The sequence below is a fragment of the Centrocercus urophasianus genome, unplaced genomic scaffold, assembly GCF_019232065.1.
Source record: "Centrocercus urophasianus isolate 14NV4802_14NV808 unplaced genomic scaffold, USGS_Curo_1.0 seq_25, whole genome shotgun sequence".
Lineage (NCBI taxonomy): Eukaryota > Metazoa > Chordata > Aves > Galliformes > Phasianidae > Centrocercus > Centrocercus urophasianus.
Genome location: NW_024884811.1, coordinates 6,378,535 through 6,399,797, shown reverse-complemented (window position 1 = coordinate 6,399,797; position 21,263 = coordinate 6,378,535). Strand labels below are relative to the sequence as shown.

The 21,263-nt window shown below is 36.6% G+C and overlaps 1 protein-coding gene across 1 annotated transcript; it reads right to left on the bottom strand.

The window, feature by feature from the left end:
* Positions 1–838: 838 nt before the first annotated feature.
* SGTB (small glutamine rich tetratricopeptide repeat co-chaperone beta) lies at positions 839–21,262 on the bottom strand. The gene is made up of 11 exons (XM_042825776.1): positions 21,157–21,262; positions 20,046–20,170; positions 15,764–15,867; positions 14,969–15,038; positions 12,588–12,687; positions 10,070–10,174; positions 7,520–7,658; positions 7,370–7,432; positions 5,912–5,949; positions 5,586–5,669; positions 839–4,193 (listed from the first exon to the last, which is right to left on the bottom strand). Exons 2-11 carry the CDS (start codon positions 20,143–20,145, stop codon positions 4,082–4,084), a joined length of 915 nt encoding a protein of 304 aa, XP_042681710.1. The 5' UTR covers positions 20,146–20,170; positions 21,157–21,262; the 3' UTR covers positions 839–4,081.
* Position 21,263: the final 1 nt, after the last annotated feature.

The window sequence follows — 21,263 nt, the reverse complement described above, 5'->3', positions numbered from 1 at the left end:
TAGTGTGAAGGGCTTACCCTTCCATGGACAAGTTCCAGGATTCAAATCCCAAAAGAAATACTTCTGGGTGTCTGGAGTAGCAGTATACTTGCATGGCACGTGTCTAGCCATGAGGTGAAGGGGAGCACCTAGCACTGTTGAGATGATACTAGACTAGATTAGCCATCAGGTGGAGAAATTTCACTGTTTTGTGCTTCCCTGCGATTGCAGGGCATGCTGTGAATAGGAATGTTATCCTTCTGTTACAAGGGAACTAAAGACTGAGGTATTTTTGATTGTTAAACTGAGGTAGTGTAAATTATTTTTCCCATGCTAGAAAGCAGTGTCAAAATGTCTACATTAACTAAAATTTTAAGAAAATGAGAAGAAAATTGTTTCCTAGATCAAGGTCTGCAAAGCACATGCACAAAGGTCTTCAGGACTCTAAGCACTAAAATATACTTTTCCCTAGCTGTGTTTGGACATACCATTGAAATCTTTTTTTAAGGTTGCCAAGTTAGCCATTTAATACAGAAGATGCTTGCTGATACTCCTAGTTTAGTGGTGTTTATGCATCCAATAGTGAAGATTCTCTTTCATAGTTCGTCAAACCATATTGTCATTTAGAAAGTACAGTTTTGAAAACATATGCTTTAGACTTCACTATACATGGAATCTTTCAATTTTAACTTTCAATTTTAAGATACTGGATAAATTATGACCAGTTAATTAAATTAGAGGAATTTTAAAATATATATACTCTGCACATTAATAAGATGCCTACCAACCAATTATCTACTTAATATTTTCAGAGGTACCAATAAGCTAAAACAGTAAAGCCACAACTATCCAAACAAAAAAAAATGTAAATAACTTTATTTATAATCTGTTTTCAAGTTAAATTGACACAAATTGAAGATGTGACCTTGTGGTAATAAGAAGTAGGAGAGGTTCAGAAATAGTAGGCAAGCTGCATTTCGTCAGAGTGACTATCAATAGCCCTCAAACAGCGTATGAAGATTTGTTCATGAGTTGCAGACTTAATTCTGTCTTCATATGAGGGAGTTTACTTCATACTCATTAGAAAACCAAAAGTGCAACAGGAATAATTTCTGTGGTGAATATTTCATTAGATGTTTTTCTGATCAGGCAGTTAGCATATATTTCCATGCAAGCAGGCTACATGCCTTTACAGTTTGAGTGCATAACATTTTCTTCTCTAACCATTATCACACTTACATATTGATGGAATAATAATGATGCAAAATCAATTTGGTGTTAAATGTGTATTTGTTCAGTTAAATGAAAAACTGCCACTGACTTTAATTTAAAACACTATTTTCCGTGGTTGGGGTTTGCCACTTGATCTAGCAGGATGAAAAATTTTAGTGCAAAACAGAAGTGCAGTTATTATACAGGTAAAGGATTCCTTCCTCACTCTGTGTTAAAGGCATATTGCATGGCATTGTGAAACAATGCAGCCTATTCAAGGCCAAATAGATTTCAGCATAAATAATCCCTCTGTTCCTGGCTTCAATAGAAAAACATGTAATAACGGCTCCTGTTATTGGTTGCACTGTCTTTTATTGAGGCTATAAAGCCCTTTTTGTTAATACACAAGAAACAAAGAATGTTTACAAGTATTACACAAGTTGTAGCACATTCCAAAAAAGTTAGCTAATGCCACCATTGTAATACATATTCTGGTTACATATGATTTGTACAGGCTTAAAACCTAAACACTGATGATACTGTAGTATGTAAAATATCCATAAAGATGATTTTAGTGTTTTCAAATAACAAACCAATAACTCATTTCTCTTTTACCTTGGGGATTATACTCTGATAAATACAATATAAGGCCATACCAGTGAACAATTTAAAAAATAAAGTATATTTATGGAAGACAGTACAACCTCTACATCAGTTTATTAGTATTACCACATTTTGTTCTACAGGAATTCTCAACAGGTTCTTCACACTTGCTGTTTTAAAGTAGAAAGATCAACAGTGCTTCCAACAAAGTATAAATTAATTGAGAGAGATCCCCATGTGCTATCCAGACATTCCTGGATTTACTACTCTCCCCTTAGCAAAGCTAATAAAACTCACTATGGAAGAAAATTAAGAAAATGTGGAGATTAATAGGAGTTATGCGCTAGGAGCAATGCTTCTTTCGTGACACAACACACAGAATACTGTTTGTACAGTAGTTTTAGCCCACATAGCACATACATACATTGACCTTTCCTGTAGACAGTATCCTTTCCTATTATGTTAGTGTAACTGAACTTAACTCACAGATTAGATTCAGAATCTTAACTACCTCTGAAAAAAGATCACATTGAAAAGCTTCCTTGTCATCAGATGTTGTTGACAGTTTTTATTTGGAAATCTATTTAATGTGAAGTTTAAATATCTTCACAACCCTAACAAGGCAGCCGGAGCAACTTACAGATATATTTTTTTTAAGTAAGTGCTGCGTGTAGGGTTGCTTTGTTGAAGAAACTACAAATATCTTGATGCCGCTGCATTAAGTGCATGTATTCAATAGAGGATAATGTGGATTTTGTGATTGTAGGATTTTTTTTGTTTGCTCCATTTCATTTCTCCTTGGATCCAGCTGCATTTTTCCCTGTGTTTTGGCTGCTGAAGGCTCATACAATGGATGCACAGATTTCTTAGTGGAATCCCTGACTTAGTCCCACTTTTGCATTTTCTGAGTTTGTTGGTTTCTTTTGCCCACAAAATAGGTATAATGTGTAATGTCCAAAGAGTTACTGTGTCTTTTTCCATTTAGGAGCCTGTTTTATTGTCTGGGCTGCCTCTAGTCTGAGAGGCCAGTAGAGGGCACTTTGTCTTAGGAATCAAAGCAGGCTCCTCAAATTAGTTTTAGTTGTGATTTAGAAAGAGAAATAGTGTGTTGAAAAGCTCCCTGAAGCTGAAACAAATGCACCTCATCACAGAAATCAATGTGAGCAGCAAGCAGAATTTAAAAGAAAATACAGAAAAACAATGGTCTGTTTCAGAATAAGGTTAGCTGGTAAAGAATGCCAATGTAAAAACAGAAATAACAAAAACTAGAAAAATCTTTAGCCATACAATCATTGCTAAAAGAAGATAACATACAATGAATCTGAGGCCAGTGATTTATCGTGCAGGAACAGGAAGAGAATCCTTCTAAGGCAATCATTTCTTATTACTTTTCAGTACAAGATATTTATGCAGTTGTATGATCAGTTTTTTTTATTACAGTTATGAATGTTAAGCCTATGTTAAATACTGCATGCCTGTGGAACGTAATACAGTTCGCAATGCCTATGAAAACATAACCACTCTGCTGGCCTCCAGGGTTGATCTGAGGGTATACATGGCAGCTGAGGAGTCTGAAACTCCTTAATACTATTTCCTTACCAAGCCAAATTGTATCTTGGTGTATGTATAATTCCACTTTAGAATTATCTTTTTTTCTCTACAGTTGCTACTCCTTCATATGCAGTCATTTCCTTTTCTCCAGCCAAGGTGAAAAAGTACTTCATGTTACCGTTGACAGCCTCTCCACAGATATAAACAGGCTTCAAGCAGAAGTTTTATGTACATTCTACACTCCAACACTGATTTACACTCATAGAAGGGCACATCAGATGTCCATTAAAAGGACTGATGAAGCTATTGTTTCAGCAGTTGTAACAGAATTAGAATTTCAGTATTAGAATAACAGTATTAGAATAACATGCCTTTTACATTTTAGAATTAAGGATTTTAGAATTAAGTTGTTACACTAAATCAGACAACTGCAGAACTCCTCGCCATTCAACATCCATGGAAATTACTCAAATGCACCTACTGAAAATGACTTGTACATAAGGATTTTAGTAAACCACTGAATGCATTTAGTATATTAATTTTCCAAGATTAACTATACATTAAATGATGTTATGTGCAATAGATCTGTTTAACAGATTTATTCTCGTTTGCAAACACGCACAAAGAATTTTCAGTCTTCTATTCAAGCAGAAGAGTTAACGATGGTGCTTTTGCTGCTAACTATGGTATGCATTTTGGGGTTATATATCATTTCAATTCACAGGATTCATTTAAGTCAGGAATGTTCCTCAGTGCTGCCACTGAAAGATCTGCTCCGGACATGATTTCTCAGTTGCTCTATGAGCTCTGGATTCTGCTGCTGTATCTGCTGTGCAAACTGCTGCCCCCTGTGTTGAAGTTTTTAAATAATTGAAAAAATAACAGATTTGTAACACAATAAGATAACCTAATATAATTGAATACTACATCGTAGGAAAGTTAAGACTAAAGATACCTTGATTAAGGCTATACAGCAAGGCAGCTATAGTATCGTGACATTATCTACTTGAAATCTCAACAGTCTTTTCTTCATCAGGTTTTTTGGACCATTTTTGTATTTGGTAACATGGAAAAAAAGTATTGTGTTACTTACTAAGATATAGGAGCAAATATATTTCTGTGATTTGCTCCCTTCTCTTTGAGATGATTTGTTCTAGTAATTAAAGGTAACTACTCCTAGATAACTAAGGTTGAAATGTAGTACATGGTTGGCAACTTGTAGCAAGAGCTCAACAGAAGAAAGCTTCTTGCATGACTAAAGTAATAGCAGATGCATCTCCACAACAGTTGCAGCCTAAGATTGGAATTCTTGTTGAGATTCATTCCATGTAGGAGATAAGCATGATACTGGTTTACTACAAAAATCAACTATGTAAAATCTGTTACCTCATGGGTGGCCTGCCATGGTACTCAATCTTCTTCATTTGCCCAAGTATCAAAGGTTAATCAGACTTCTTTCAACCAAAGTGAAGGTTGAAGAAAAGCCACCGTTTTCATAAGTCTAGGCACATTTTTGTACATAGCGTGATTTTTGTAAAAATGGCCCTTGATTTTGCAGGGTCACAGTCCTGTCTGGAATGCCAATTATAATTTATTCTTCCCTTGATGAGGCAAAACTTGAAATGGTTTGAAGAAGGCTAGAAGACTGAAAATAAAATTGTAGGACTGTTACTAGGATTTGCCACATAAGCCATTGCATATTTTTGTGCTAACTCTTCCAGATGCATCATTCTTATAATGTTATAAAATCTGGGGTTCTGTTTTTTGTAAAAGCCACTCTCTTACTATTATCTGAGTTCCCTGGAGTCCTTTTAGTCTAAATGTAGGTTTGCCAGAGCGCTGTCAGTCAGGAAACAACTTTAGAACTTGTTGCAACTTGTGCGAGGTAAATTAACTTTTTTAAGTCTGGGATATCAGCTAGTAACAATTTCAACACACTTCACACAAATACAGGATCAACCAATTTGAAATGCACTTGGTACCAGTAACTGAAAGGTTTAAGTAGCACTGAAGTTGCGTTTAGAAAATTAATGCTGTATGAAAACCAGAAAATAAAACTGAGCACATGGTCATTGCAGTTGACATAAGACTTTAAGACCTTTGATTTAATAATAATCGGGCACACAATGAGGAAAGGCTGCAGTTTAACTGGTTCAATACTATCCCTTTTTAAAACATGGTGAGCTATGAAGTTTCTACAAATGTATCAGTAAAACTAAACTATGATTCATAGTACTTACGCATGGATCAGGCTGGACAAATCTGACAGGCCTCCGACACCTGCAGCAGGGCCACCAATGGCATTTGACATCATCCCTGACATCCTGGAATAGTTAGCACACTGTTTGCATTGGGGTCTGCAGGAACCTTTACAGTAAGCAATAAACTCTACTTCTTTACTGAATTGTAGGGAGGAACTAAGCTGAGGAAGAAGCTGAGAGGAAGAAGCTATTTACAGTAAACAAATACAAAATCACATTTTCAGGAATTCGGTACTGACTACCTTTTCTTTTAGTTCAAACCCTTAAAGACATTTGTTTCAGTAGTACTCCATTTTTATACTTACAGTTGTTGAACTTGGGGATTCTGCATTAAGCTTGCTGCCTGGAATAGACAATATATAGCTACAATTACAACATTTTACAACACTTTTATTACATATGTGTCACTGAAAAAAATGTGAAAAAAAATCAAGGTGTATTCTATGTTTTATTACAAAGTTAGGTGTGTGTACAAAGATGTGTGATCACCAGCAAAAATAATCATTACAGTTAAATATTTGAAAGATACGATGGTGAGATAATTCATAACATGTTAGACAACAGATACTGAAAAATATGACAAGAAGTCAAACATAAAAACCCTGTACCTTAAAAATAATAATAAAAAAAAATCTAAGTGCAAAGGTTTTCTATAAAGCATTTAAAATCCCCAGGCTTCAGAAATCATTTTTGCAACTATTTAAGTAGTAGGAATAAGCTTTTACAGCAAAAGCCAGATAAACAAAATATTGCAGAGCAAATCAGATTGTGAACTTACTTTATACCATAGTTTTGTAACTTTTTTTTTTTTGGTTATTTGTATATCTTGTGCATCTTTGTTTTAAGAATGAGGTTATTTGTATTTTCATTCACAAGGTACCTCAAAAATTCTGTTGCGTTTACTGTAGTGTAAACCACGTAAAAGCTAGTAATATAATTCTTAAACTTAAAGCTAGTAATATAATTCCTACAAAAATCTGTGGCCAAAGATTAATGCATAATGCAGTGTGTGCCTCTTCACTATTTTATAGAGTGTACTAAAAAAGCCCAGACATAAAAACATTAGTTGGCCAATATATCTTCATACAACCTCTCAAACGTAAATCAGGAAATAAGTATTTTTTGCATTTCTTTCCTGCAAATTCCATTCTTCAAAGTTAATCTATACCATTTGGCTAAGACAGATCTTCATGAAGAGAAAACTATTGAGGAACAAAACTGCAGCTTGAAAGAGTGCTGGGAGTAAAGGAAAGCACAACATATTACTTAGATTCACTATTTGCAATCTCTTGAAGTACTACACATAAAGAGGTCAGGGATAATTTGAAAGGGTAAAGAACAAAAAGTTGTTCTGTGCAATTATAAGCTTTAGCCTTTTGTTGGGTAGACTGCATCTGAATCAACAGCTATTCATTTAAGAGGAAATGTCTTTGATTGCTATCAACTGTGGTGGATAAAAAAAGATATCCCCACTATGATGATGACGTGCTTTGCTATTCTTGCCATCTTTGAAAGCAACACAGCTATCTATGTATATCACTGTATGTTCATAAGTAGGATAGAATCAACTGGAAATCTGATGAGCATTAGAGTAAATTTATCCTCCCTTCTTGGTTCAAAAACAAAATGAATTAGAAAAGTTTAAATTCAGTATAATGCATCTTATCTATTATAAGCATTAAAAACACTTGTTATTAAACAAGAGTTGTTCTTAAAACTTCAGCCTTAAAAGCAATGTAACGTAAAGCCTGAAATACACTCACCATACTAATGAAGGCAGGATTGTTGATCAAGCTTGCCATGTCAAAACTCAGCCCAGTTCCAGTCTAGAAAGAAGTAAGATTTGAAGGTAAGCTTACCTCCAAAATACCAGTCAAAACCATTGTTAATAAATAGATGCAGAGCTAACTTACAGGACTGGACATGTCTCTTAGTTTCTGTTCTGCTATTTTCAAATTTGACTTATAAGAGTCATTTTCTGGATCAAGATCCAGTGCTTTTTGGTAACTGGTAATTGCTTCTTCATATTTGTTCACTGAGGTCAGAGCCAACCTAATGTGAAATAAAGAAATCCTGGGTAGAACATTATCAACCATCAAAAGATAATGATACATTTTCTGCTTCAATTAAAAAAATATCTCACCGCTAACTATCTTCACAGTAAATTAAAGGATGTTTTGCTGTTGTGTTACTACTGCTTAGTGTAAACCTTTATTACTGCAGAACAGATGATCCTCAAGAACTCATCTGGCATCATCTGCTCCATACATATGAAAGTTTCATTAAAAAACTCTGGCGTTATCAAATGATTTAGTTTATGAAAAAAAACAAATTGAGCTCAGAAATTCCTCTTATTGTTTCCTCCAGTCCTTTTGATCCAAGAGATTATTTGGAAAGGTATATTAGAAGATAAGTAGAGTTAAGATACTTGTAATTTGAATTCTGCTGCTGCAAGAAAACGAAGAGTAAAACCAGTTTCAATCTAAAAGGCTTTTGCACTGGATCAGTGTACGGTTTTCCTCTTGGATCTTCTACATCACTGCTTGACAAAAAGGATATAGATGATAATAGCAATATCTTTAAAAAAGATACATTTCAGAGAAACCTGCTCAATTTCTGAAAAACATTGTTTTCCAGCTGCTCAGGAGTGCACAGAATGGATTATGTACTATTTCTGAAACAATATTTGTTTTCAGATTTGTTTAGCTCCAACATTAAAAACATTTCCTTTATTGGAGCTATTCCAGAAGTCCAGCTGGTTGCAGTTCTGCCTTCTGCTGTATAGTCAATTTACACTGATCACAAAACTAACCTGATTTTTTCTTCATTTTGTGAAAGATCTGTGTAACCTACATTCCACTAAAAATTAGTACTCCAGTTTCCCTTTAGTATGTGCTGAGCTATGCAGACAGGTTTGATAAGCTTGTGTTAATAACCAACATGAGATCTTGGTCTTTTATCACAGGCAAGAGGGTTCAGTGCGTTAGATACATCAATCATGGTCATCACTCTCAGCTGTAACAAACTCAGTAACAGCATAAAACTCCAGTATGAAACTTTTAGAGTAACTCATGCAATGCTAATGTTTTCTCAACACAATTGCTCTCATGAACTCTGTTCTTGGCCCATAAATTAGCAGTTTCTAACCAGAGGATAAATGCAGTCAGATATTTCTGTGATGCAACTGCATTTATTTATGGAAAAAGTATGTAAAATTCTACTTCTTGGTATACACTACAGTCTGAACAGGAGGTGAGTCTCCTTGCTCACAATTCCAGATTCAGCATTTCTTTTAACTGTCTACACAGCTGCATATTTCTGTAAGACTTCTGTTTATTTCTGTGACATCAAGATGCAGAATTTTACATCAAAACTTCAGAAAAAAACTGATACACTTTTGTAACTCAGTCAGAAAAACTAGCAATCTCACATGAAGTTTTTCTTTTGAGACAATAGTTTCTGCTCTTCCCCGGTTATTACTAAACAAGCACTGTATCCTTACTCAGCCTATGCCATATACATTAATCTTTCAAGCTTCTGAGTTGAACAGCATCCTGTAGTTGAGAATATAACCTCTTTTAAAGCAATCAGACAAGGAAAGGAAAAGCTTAAGTGCTTGAGAATGTGAGATCCCACTTAACTATTCATGAAATAGTACACTGATCTCACATTCAAAACTCTAAAATAACCTCCAATTTTCTATTAAATCACCCTGTACTTTTCTTCCATCTCACTGAAATCTGAAGATCTTGGGTTCTACCATATGCAGAAAAAAAAGTCTGAGGAGAGTTACATAACCCTTACAATATCAAAGTGAAATAATTATGCACTATCTCAAGGCTACATTTGTACTAATAAAATAAACTCTGTCTGGGAAGGTTTTCAAATTACAGAATTCTATCATTTTTTATTTGAAGTAAATGTTCCCTGGCATGCAGTCCCAAGCCAGCTACCCCAAACAATTCTGGGGCATGGTTCAGAAGTTAACACAGGCCAATGCAATTCAGCAATAAGCAGCTTGAATGTGGTCACTCCGTAACTAGATTTTAATCAATAATATGGACATGGGCTATTTTGTGCCAACTGACCCCAAAGAACCACCCCAAACATTTTTTGAATTTACATCAAAAGCCAAAAGGCTGTGAACAGCCCACATCCTCACAATATGCTTTGTTAATGAAAATGCAAAGCTAGATATCTTACAATTATGGCCCTTCACTCCAATAGACATTCTCTGTCAAACTGCATTTAGCAGATCCTCTGCCCAAAGGGGCAGGTCAATTAAAACTTAAGATCAATGAAACTTAAAGCTGACGTCATGACAGAGTCATCCTCAGAAAATTGCTACACTTTCAGAATAAGAACGTCAGCTAAGTAAAACAACACAGCTCCACTTATCCCTGAGAACACGTGCTGATTAGCACATGGGTTTTCAGTATTCACTCAGATTTACATTAGCTTACCCCATTCTTCCATATGCTTTGCTGTACTTTGGGTCTATTGCTATGGCTCTCTCACAGTCCTTTATTGCTTCACTGTACTTATTGAGTTTACTTTGAGCAGCTGCCCTAGGAGAAGGCAGAGAAAGAAAGGAGAGAGCTTAGTCAAGAAAAAGTAACAGCAAGATCAACACAAGCTTACGTTTTTACATGTTCTGTTTTTACATCATACATGTTTAATTTTTCTGACTTTTCATTCACTACTTAGACAATGTGTCAGCTTTCCTCAGTGGAGTAGGACAAACGAACATTCTTAATATGCTAAGGTGTATTGCTGGAGTAGGGCTTTGGAGAGCACACTTGTCTTTGAAGGCACAAAGGAGAAATAATCCTAAGAAACTGTTCTACATCCAGCTTATGACTATGCACAAGATACATCACAAAACCTATTGCATGAAGTGAAACTCTCAAGTAAAATCATTTTTCCAGTAAGGAGTATATTTTTAATGCTGTCCAAAGGAATGTTGTAGTTTTTTTCTGCTCTCTTAGCAGTTACGAATCTGTACTTCAGGAAGTACAGAATTGCCTTTCCATAAGAACCATCCCACTTGATCTCTGAAACTGGCTTCAGGAGAACAATCTAAGCAGCTTTTGCCAGTTCTGAACTGAAGCCATCTTTATTTTACACACACACAGTTGTATCTCAGTAAAACTCATGCTTGCAAATAAATTGGGGTGACACTTCTCAACGATCTCTGAATTACTAAATAAAAATTGCACCTCTATGTCAGCAATAACACTGAAATACTAAATGCTGTGGTTATTTACACTTGCACTTGCCCTAAAAAGATGATAGTAACAAATTAACTCTCAAAATTTCCCACTTGGAAAGGTCTAATAATAATCCAGTTTATTCTTCCTTTATTAAAAAACTATGGGAGAAATACAGTATTTCCATTACATGTAGCATTTTTTTTTAATTTTAAATTAGAAAAGCTAGATGCTACAATCACCACTCAATTCTTTCTCCTGTGATAGCTTGAAATGGCATTATTTTTTCCTGACTTCGTACAAGTAGTCTGTTGAGAAGACATTCTTGTCCTTTTAAATATTTAGCATACTTCACAGTTTTGTAGTTCTGCAAATGCCAGTAAGTTTTATACATAAAACTTGGAGATTGTGCTTCATCTGTCATGCATTTCAGCAGAAAATGTTCTTTCCATATTTACAAAGAAAAAAAAAAGTGCAGACAGCTAAAGCTGTAGTGGTATCTAATCTCTCTCATTTTCACAGAGCTGAAAGTAAAAAGCAATACTTTAGAAAGCAATAATTCCTGAGAAGAAAAAGGCCTATGCTAATTCAGATACCGCATACCTTTGGGAACTCCAGAGAAGTGCCTGTCTTCTTTTACCTAACTTTGTACAATATTGTGCTCATGGACATCAAGATTCATTTTGGTTCTCATAAATGTAGCACACAAAATGGAAAATTTCTGCCTTTTTTTGCTAACTACAGATTTGCTGCTGAAGCTCATTCTATTGAAGAAATTTTCTGTGACTTTGAAAGGCTTTTGAATCATGTCTTTTATTAACATTTTATATCTATAATCATTTATGTGATCAGTTTTCTACGTTAACATAGATTATTTACATTTTTAGCTACTACTTTAATGATGTAAAATGAAATTACTAAGTTGTGCTTTCCCTTTCCCTTTATACTTGCCACAAAACACTGAGTCTTACTTGTCACAAATTAAACTCTGAGTAATGGAAGCACAACGTCCAGAAAGGAAAAATCCACTGCATGCAGTACCACAAGGACAGGTTGACAGCACTCAGATTGTTATCTCCTTCTGGTAACAGATGCACTCAGGAATAAGGTACAGAGGTGCTGTAGAGGCAGGGCATAACTGCCTGTAGAGCCTTTAATTACAGAGGGGTCTCAAAATGCACCACTTTTGTTCTAATACTGATCCTCAGGGCAATATACTGAAAGTGCAACCTGCTGCTGCTGCTGCAATTACATGCTCTTCCAGACTTCATCTAGTCCCTTGTCAGTACTATGGTGAAGAACTTATTATACAACAAAATTGTAAGAACGTTGCCTTGTTATTTCTCAACAGATCATGCACAAAATTACAATCTTTGAAACCTCCAAAATCTTATACCCACATCATTGCTTTTTTCTAAGGCTAGTCAAAACTATAGAAGACTGAAATGACAACTAGACCACCAGAAGAAAAGGCTCTTATTATTCTCAACACACTGGGAACCGCAGCCTATGTCATGATTTACTATAAACATCCTAACTTACAAAAAGCTGACATCTAGTGTCAAAGTAATTTTAAAGCCCATATGACACCTTCTGATACAGATTTGCTGAGGTATCTCAATTCTGCTTTATATCTGATAGAAATTCATCGTGTTAATTTAAAAATATCAGTTTTTCTAGCCTCACATAGTTTTGATCTACATAATATTTTGTATTTTAAAAAATGTTTATGAAGTTTGGGAATAAAAAGTGTGTATTATTTTGTTTTTACCTGTTGCAGTAGTAGACTGCATTGTTTGGATCCAGTTCTATTGCCCTAGTGTAACAATCCACTGCAGCACCATAATTTTCTTCTTTCATATGATTGTTACCTGCAGTAAATTACAAAAATCTCATAAGTAATTAGAAGACACATCAGTATGTTTTAAGAAAGTATAGAAGCCACATTACAGCACCTAAATAAGACAGTTTTGATGCATGCTTTTGAGATATATTCTTTAAAATGTAACTGGCATGGAATAAAGCAAATAGAATCCTATACTATCTCTGTAAAGGTCATTAAGTGCATTGCAGTCCACCAGATAAGCCTTTATCTTCTTTTTTTTTGCTACTTCATACTTTTCGGACAGTTTTTGCTGCTAAGTAAAGATCAATTCATTGAGAAATATAAATGTAGTTGCAGTACCACTCTAATACAGATTAATCAGTAATTCAATAAGCAATTTGTTAATTCCATATTGGTCTTACATCAATAAAAAAATTTTCCTCGTAACTATTCATTTAATAAGGGAAATAAGCCCCACTTCTCAGATGTTGCTACATTCTTCATTAGTTAGAATAATGAGAAGCATATACATAGAAGAGGTAGCCTAAAAACAATTCAAAGATTTATATATAAAATATAATATAATATACATATATATATAATATATAAAATTATAATATATATATATTTTTAACCTTTGAAACACTGACACTCTGCTCAATAACATCTCATACTTTATCTTTTCAAGCCTACTTCAGTGAAAAAGCTAGTAGCTTTTCTATGGAAAGAGATTGTTGAAGCAAGTTCTTTCAAAACAAAAGCTATTTTGCACGTTCTTTCCTCACTGACAGATAGAGCACTGATAGAGTAATTGTGGTGGTTTCTTTAATTCTTCATAACAGACTAATAGAGAAACAAAGTCCTACCACAGGATACTTAAGATTAATGTCATCCCTGGCGCATCCCTGGTGCCACCACTATGGATTCTTGGACTGCTAGAGCCTGCAGAAGTCTTGGTTCCACAACAACACCAAGAAGTTATCAGGAAAATTACATACTTTCACTGATTTCCCTGTACCTTGGCAAAATATTTCAGCCCTCTCCCAAAGTAAGGAAGAAAAGGCACAGGTCAGTAGTTTATTACAACTGTAGATAACTGCATAAAAGCAAATAAAGCAAGACTGTGGAACACGTAGTTCTAGGTGACAATAATAACTGAAAACAATTATACTGGCATTTATCTGTGACCATGAAGCACTTAATAAACAAAGCCAGATTTAGGTAATGAAGAATCATCAATGTCGTAAAAACATACAGTGTGGTACACCTCCTCCCCATAGTGATATACCAGACTGTAATTGGTCAGCAGTCCCTGCCAGTAAGAAGGCAAACTGAAAGTGTAATTGCTCACGAGCAATCAGGGACATGTGGCCTAGGATGCCACCCAGATATGCAGAAGTGAGATCAGGAAAGCCAAGAAAGAGATGGAACTGAAGTTGGCAAGGGATGTGAAAAATAACACAAAAAGAGATTCTACAGGTACATTGGGCAGCAGAGATGGTCCAAGGAGAGTGTACTCCCTCTGATAAATGAAGTACTCAATGAGTTCTTTGCCTCAGTCTTCACTGGCAGTCCACATCTCTCACATCCCTGAATCTCCGGGCGGAGGTTGAGAGAGCAAAATTTTCCAGGACCACAGCTGACACACCATTTCTTTAAGTTAAAGTTCTGCACAAATAAATCCTACTGAGAGTTAAGACTCACAAGGTACATGCACTCAACAAGGTTGTACTACCCGACATTTCTCTAAAACAAAACTACTACTGATGGCCATCAAAGCTTGAATTTTTGATACTGGTCTGAACCAAAGGTGATCAGAAACACTGTTAAGTTGGAGCTAGTATGAGTGGGTACCGATTGCGCTCTCTCTTCAGCTAAAAACTGGTTAAAGGAAAACAGAAGAATACAGAGACCTACTATTTATGCTGAGATTAAGAAATCTAGGAGAAAAGGAAAAACAACTCTAATATTCCACGTTGCATGAGACAAAAAGAAATCCTAGTACATTTCACAAACCCTTGAGGCCTGACAGATAAGGAGGTGCAATACACCGACCAGAATCACCGAATGCGGTAATACCCACACAACAAAGCACTGGATATCTTACAGTCCTGTAATCATACCAAGTGCTGCCAGTGCTTTCTTAGAATCCAGACAGAGCACATCACTTAGCTCTCTTAGAGCATAATGATCATCGTGAAAAATAACCTGTACAAAAAAATTCAGCTTATGTTGCTCAATACAGATGCAATATTATCACTACCCATGATAACAACAACAGAAAAAAACCCTTAACAAGATGTTAATTTCTTTGGCAATTTACAAACCTTCATCCTTCAGGTGGTCAGCCTTCTCGATATCCTCCGGTAAAGAATCGGAGAGAGGCAGCTTATCAATCTGTATGTAAACAAAATAAGCTTTTTTTTTTTTCTTTAAAACATAAGACCTGGTTACACTAAAAAGAATTGTCCATTCTGGATGCTATTCTATCAACAAGAAAACAGATTTTCTGTATTGCAGAGGAAGTATGAAAGAACTAAAACATCACTAACATCCAGAGAAAAACAGCATGCTTTCTACAACCAAAGAAACCTTATGGCTCAACACACATTTCATCAGGAAGATGAAATATGAAATATGCAATCCATCATGGTTTTCGTGCTTCCTGTACTGGAAACTCCCAGGTAACACTTATTTGTACACTTCTGAAAAGTTCCCACTTTAAGGTTAGTGCTCTTCTAAATTATTTCCGCAATGGAGTGAGAAGCATCAGAAAACTGTAGATGACCTCAAGCACTGTGCAGATAATTACCTCTGGGAATCGCATAATGCTTAACTGGGGATAAAAGGAATAAAATCCTTCAGGTGACAGCTTGACCTCCACTGTTTAGTAATCTTATGCATGGAATTGTCCTTGTCTTTCTTGAGGAAAGTAATTCCTCATACTGTCCCAAAAGAGTTCACTCTATTATGTTTTACAGAAATTTCATTTTTTTTTTCACATATTTTCCTTAAGCTTTCACATTGTTTTGGTCTATACAGCACTTCTAAGGTTGTGCATGCAGTACAAAATCTTATCAGAAACTGGGAAAACAATGCTAAAATTTAAATTTAAATCTTACCTTGCGGAAAGAATTTGCAAATATTTCTATCAAATGCTGTGGAGGTGCAAGATGAGTATCTTCTGGGTTAATCTTAAAAACGGTCTCCAGACACTGAATTGCAACTTACAAGGAAAATAATAATAATTAACTCAACAGTTTCTCAACAGAAAGAAGTGTAATTGCATTAATTGATTTGTGAAGTTGTGGCTCACACTTCCTTATTCAGCTACTAACAGCTGCAGTATGGGGCACACCACAAGACTGACCAAAAGCTATATAAAATATTTACCTGTTCTGCCATTATTCTTAAACAAATATATAATATTTCTTTGAATCCTCTGAATCATCTGATTCATCAAATGATTAAATGGCACTCCCAATCCCACAATAATTACCTATGCTCACAATATGCAATTCTAGAGTAGACCAAATATCAAAATGAAGTTTCAAATGTGAGTACATAATTTCAGGCAAAAGAAGATAAACAGGAATTACTATATGTAATTCTGCATAAACACATTTTCTGTTATTTATAATATCTGAAATTGAATCAATGCTTTCCCTAACATTTTGAGAATCTGGTAGAATGTTTCCATCATCAAATGTTTTAGACTGAAAACTGAGAAGGAGCAAAGAAGAATCTTCGTGAAGCCTAATTTGAACAGAAAAATGAATGATTTAATATCATACTTTATTTTATATACATTTTAACCTGAACTAGAAATTACTTGGAATAGATTAACTCAAACTATCACTAAAAATTAATCTTAGAATTTGAAATCAATTTTAGTTCAGTGCATTACAAGAGACCTGAATGCTGATCCAAATGTTAAAGTAAAATTACTGAAAGTTAATAATAAGACCAGTTCCAGGAGACTTAAAAAGTAAACCTGTAAAATAAACACTAAAACTTAGAAGATTTTTTTAAAGCCTCTCATAACATACGAAGTGTAATGAAATTAAAGCTTGAGTCTATAGTTAAACATGCATAGCACTTATTCCTATGGCCTATAAATGTTGGACATACATTGGTTTTTCAGATTCTAAATTACTCAGTAAGTGTGCTGAATGATTTGTGTTAAACTCTTTTGTCTCCTGGTAAGCAGAAAAACTTCTAGGAAAGTGAGCACTTGATTATGCTGAATTCTGGATTATATATTAGTAGTACTCCTTATCAGTGCAGATCAGTCTCAACCTACTTCATCTTTTGTATAACTACCCTCATCCAAAGCGTCCAAACTACTATGCAACCTTCACCTTAAGCAGTGCATTCCACAGTTTCAAAAGCACTCCTTTGAGAACTCACTGCAGGAAGAAGCAAATAAATAAATAAAACCATAGCCTTTCTCCATCTGTATAGAGTTTCTGCTTTAATTCCACTGTAATAGGTGCTACAAACAGGAACAACACGTAGAAACTGTATACACAAAAGGGAAATAACTGCTTCTCAAATACATTATCTAAAATACAACTTGGCAGAAGTGAAGTTGCTAATTCATACAGTACTGTTGAGTATTAGCCAACAGAGTTTTGTACCATTCATCTAAATCCTGGACTGTAGAAGAATGTATTTCTCCAATCTATCTTTTCTGATTATTCCTGTTTCCTCAAACTAAGGCATTTTATTCATCATGTAAGCATGGGAAACTTTCACTATCATTGACATCATGTTATAATTTGAACACACAAGAGCTTGAATATATGCCAGACTTATATTTTGATAAATTCTCAATTATATTTATAATGTTCTACTTCTTTTTATTGTTTAGGGGAATAGAAAATACTTAAAATTACTTTCTGGCACAGCCACTCATACCCTATTTTCTTTTTTCACAAATACCAAGATACATAAGTTACCAAGGAAAAATATCAGTCAAATTATTTTGTCCTTTAAGCTTCCACCTGACATTAACCAATTCCACTGGTAAGACCTGGACTATTGCTATTCCACATGCAGTAAAGATATTTTGCACAATAAAATGAGCCAATTACTTAGAATGCTTGCCTCTGATCATCTAACACATAGCATATGGTAAGAAACTGCTGGCAGGGTACAGCTCTAAAATTAGGATTTCATATCTGTATTAAAATGGTAAACTTTACATAAGCATTTAAGTGAGGGTTTCTAATATTTTTATTCAGAAAATAAAATCTATAAAATGTTGATTCTTTCAGGCAAACAGAGGGTAAGACTGCTTTTAAAGATTTACTTGTATCCAGGTAAATCTTCATAGGCATAACCCGATGTTTATCAGTGTTGTAAAAAAAACAAAAGGAATATTGATCTGCTATCATGCAATTGCCAAAAACATGACTTTCTTTCACGACCCGAGTATAACTTCACTGTAATACTATTATAACCTAATACAAGTTAAATTTAAATTCATACATGTGGAAAGTGATAGTCATCTGTATGTGTTGCTCCAAATGTAACGCCTCCTATTTATTTCCACAGAAACTTTGACATCCACGAAGAACACAGTAACACTATTTGACAGAGAAAATCCTCAGCTACAAAACACTGTTTGTCAGCACATTCACCACCATTAGTTATGTATTCCTGCCAGCAATGAACAACAGCCTGCATGAAGTGTTTGTGAAAATCTGGACCAGCAGAGGTACCCTGCCACCACTGCTGAAATGCACCACCCACCGCTCACTGCGCTCACATCCATTGCTTGGTCTCCATAAACATTCAGCAACTGTTGCAAATGTTAATGGGTGCCAATTTTTCCACGTGGAAGAACTCAGTGTCACACCTTTGCTCCATCCACTGCCTCTCTGCTGCTATCTGTCACATGGCAACAACATGGAATGGAGTATTGGTGGGAATACTGGCTCAGCTTCAACTGATACCACAAAAACCTGCCTCTGACGTTGTGAGCCAACAGAATACAGTGACGCAACAGCAGGTCTGTGGAATAACCTTTGAATAACATGGAACAAATGTTTCTTTCTGGCTTGTATTAGTGAAAAACTACAATGTAAAAGCAACAGACACTGAAAGGAAGAACATTCCAGGTTTCCCTTTCTAAGTTCATGTCTTTGAGAAGCATGACTTGCTTCTCAATCCCAACTCCTTACAGTTCACATAACTGCCAGGATGACATTTATTGCCCTGCTATTCCCTGACTCCAACTTATCCTCCTCTTGAGATATGAAGCCTAAGACTGCTTAGAACAGTGTGCAGGTCTCTTATACAGATGCCATGAAAAGCACATCACAGAATTAATTATTAGTTATACACTGTGATACTACTTCCTAGGAATTAGAGAAAAGAATGACAGCAATGAAATTGGATGTTGTGTTGAGGGACATGGTTTAGTGGGAGCTATTGGGAATAGGTGAATGGTTGGACTGGATGATCCTTTAGGTCTTTTCCAACCTTGGTGATTCTATGATTCTATGAAATCAATGTGTATTGCTCTGTTGGTGGAGGAATACAAACATAGAAATCCATCTTTCTGAGGCTACATTTTTTTGTTAATAGAAACTGTACTACAGTGAAGATATTCCTCATTGTGCACTCTTTGTTATTGCTATTTATGTGAAAAAGCTATAGTAAATATTTATTTTATTTTCTATACCTATGGGTTCTTTTAGCTCTCCCTGGAACTCTTGTATGTCTTATAAGAATAAGGAAACAGTTCTCCCTGTCTTCCATGTGCCTTAGCATAGCTTCCAAGAGGATCTGTTCCATCACCTTTGCCAGCACAGAGGTGAGACTGACAGGTTGGTTGTTCCCTGCATCATCCTTTTTGCCTTTCTTAAAAAGTATACCCAGGATGGCATGCATCTCGCTGGCACTGCCATCACACATTAGTACTATTGCAGCTCATTCATTACCAGTGGCAGCCCCAAACCCATTATCTTCGTTGCTTCAATAACACATCTCTAAGTTTTAGATGTGCATGAAATTGTCTGGTGTCAGTCCTGGTGAACACTGGCAGATGGGTATTTAGGAACTTGTGAGGGCCTCTGGCAAGCAGTGTTAGAACCATACTCTTAATGAAATGGATGCAAACATAAATCATTCCCATAGCCTGCTCTCTGGCACTGCCTAACTTGATGCGATTCAAAGTATCTAGTACTTAAAATCAATTTTGTGACTTTAGAACATTTTTAAAATGAGAGATGGCTTAAAACAAACAATTTCTGAAATACTGTGATCTTATTCACATGCCATTTTGTGGTAATTTCACTTAGATAACTCCAATTACGCTCAGTGGTAACATACACCAAATTATGTAATGTATGCATGCGCACAACCTGCCCAAGTATTGTCAGCTTCACCACTTACCTTCCAAGCTTTCTTGTTCATCTGGAGTGAAAGTTTCCATCTGACTCTGCTCTCTCAAGAAATGGATGAAAGCATAAACCAAGCGCTTGACCGATGACATTTTCAAACTGATGAATTTCTCCTGTCTTAAAAAGAAATAGGATCTCTTATTTCAGAGGAAGAAAAAGGGGGGAGAGGGGAAAGAAAAGCCTTGTAATATGTCAGAACATACGCTTTGGGCCCAGCTATGAATTTCCTGGAGCACCTCGGTTAGAAGTGAACACATCGTATGGAAAATTATCCTTCACAAAAAGCCCAATATGACACTACCCTGAAATGAGCCCTTGGGTCATGCAGGTTACAAGCATCACCTGCAACCTGCCAACCTGCCATCGGAAGGGCAGAGATTTCCTCAGATTCATTCCCGCAGGAAGATTCACAGCGGATATAACTCATGAACTTCTGTTTCCAAAGGATACTGTTTGGATATATATATTTTTTCCCCTAAGACACTTGCATTTCGAAGAGGGAAAACATGCCTGAGTCATAATCGGCTAAGACCTACACTGAGTAGCGATGCGATGAAACACTTCAGCAGCAGCTGCCCTGCCCCGGACGCCGTGGTGGTGGTTGCTGCACGTCCGCCCCGGGCACAGCGGGAGCGCCGCGACCTCGGCTCTAGCGGGGATCGGGGACACGGGCGGCTCTGATTCACATTCCGCATCAGCTGCCAGTTACATAACTTTCCGGAAAACCCTATTTCCAACTTTCTGAGCTATTTTTCCCAGATCGTTTTGAATCAAAAGGGCAAGAGCTGACACCCAGCCCTCGAGGGAAAGCGGTGCTGCGATCGATGAACGGCAACGCCAGGATCGGCGTTGGCGAAATCCTGCCCACGCCCCCGGAGCCCTCACCGGAGGGCCGAGCTCGGCCGCCGCGGGCTGCGCACAGCGAAGGGCCTAGATAACGGCCAGCGAGAAGCTCCCGGGCCGGGCGGCGCCGCCGGCTCACCGAGTTCCAGCCGAGGGGCGCCGTGCCCTCGAGAGCTCCGGCGGCACGGCCCGGAGAACAGGTCCGCCCCACGCCCGCCCACCACCGGTCCGGTCAGCGCCGCCCCGGAACATCGCCTTACCGCGCGGCCAACAGAGCGCGTCCCTTCAGCGCCGCGCGAAGCGGGGGATTGGGGCGCGGGAAGCGGCGGAAGCGGATGAGCGAGGTGGCAGCGCGGTCCCGGCGGCT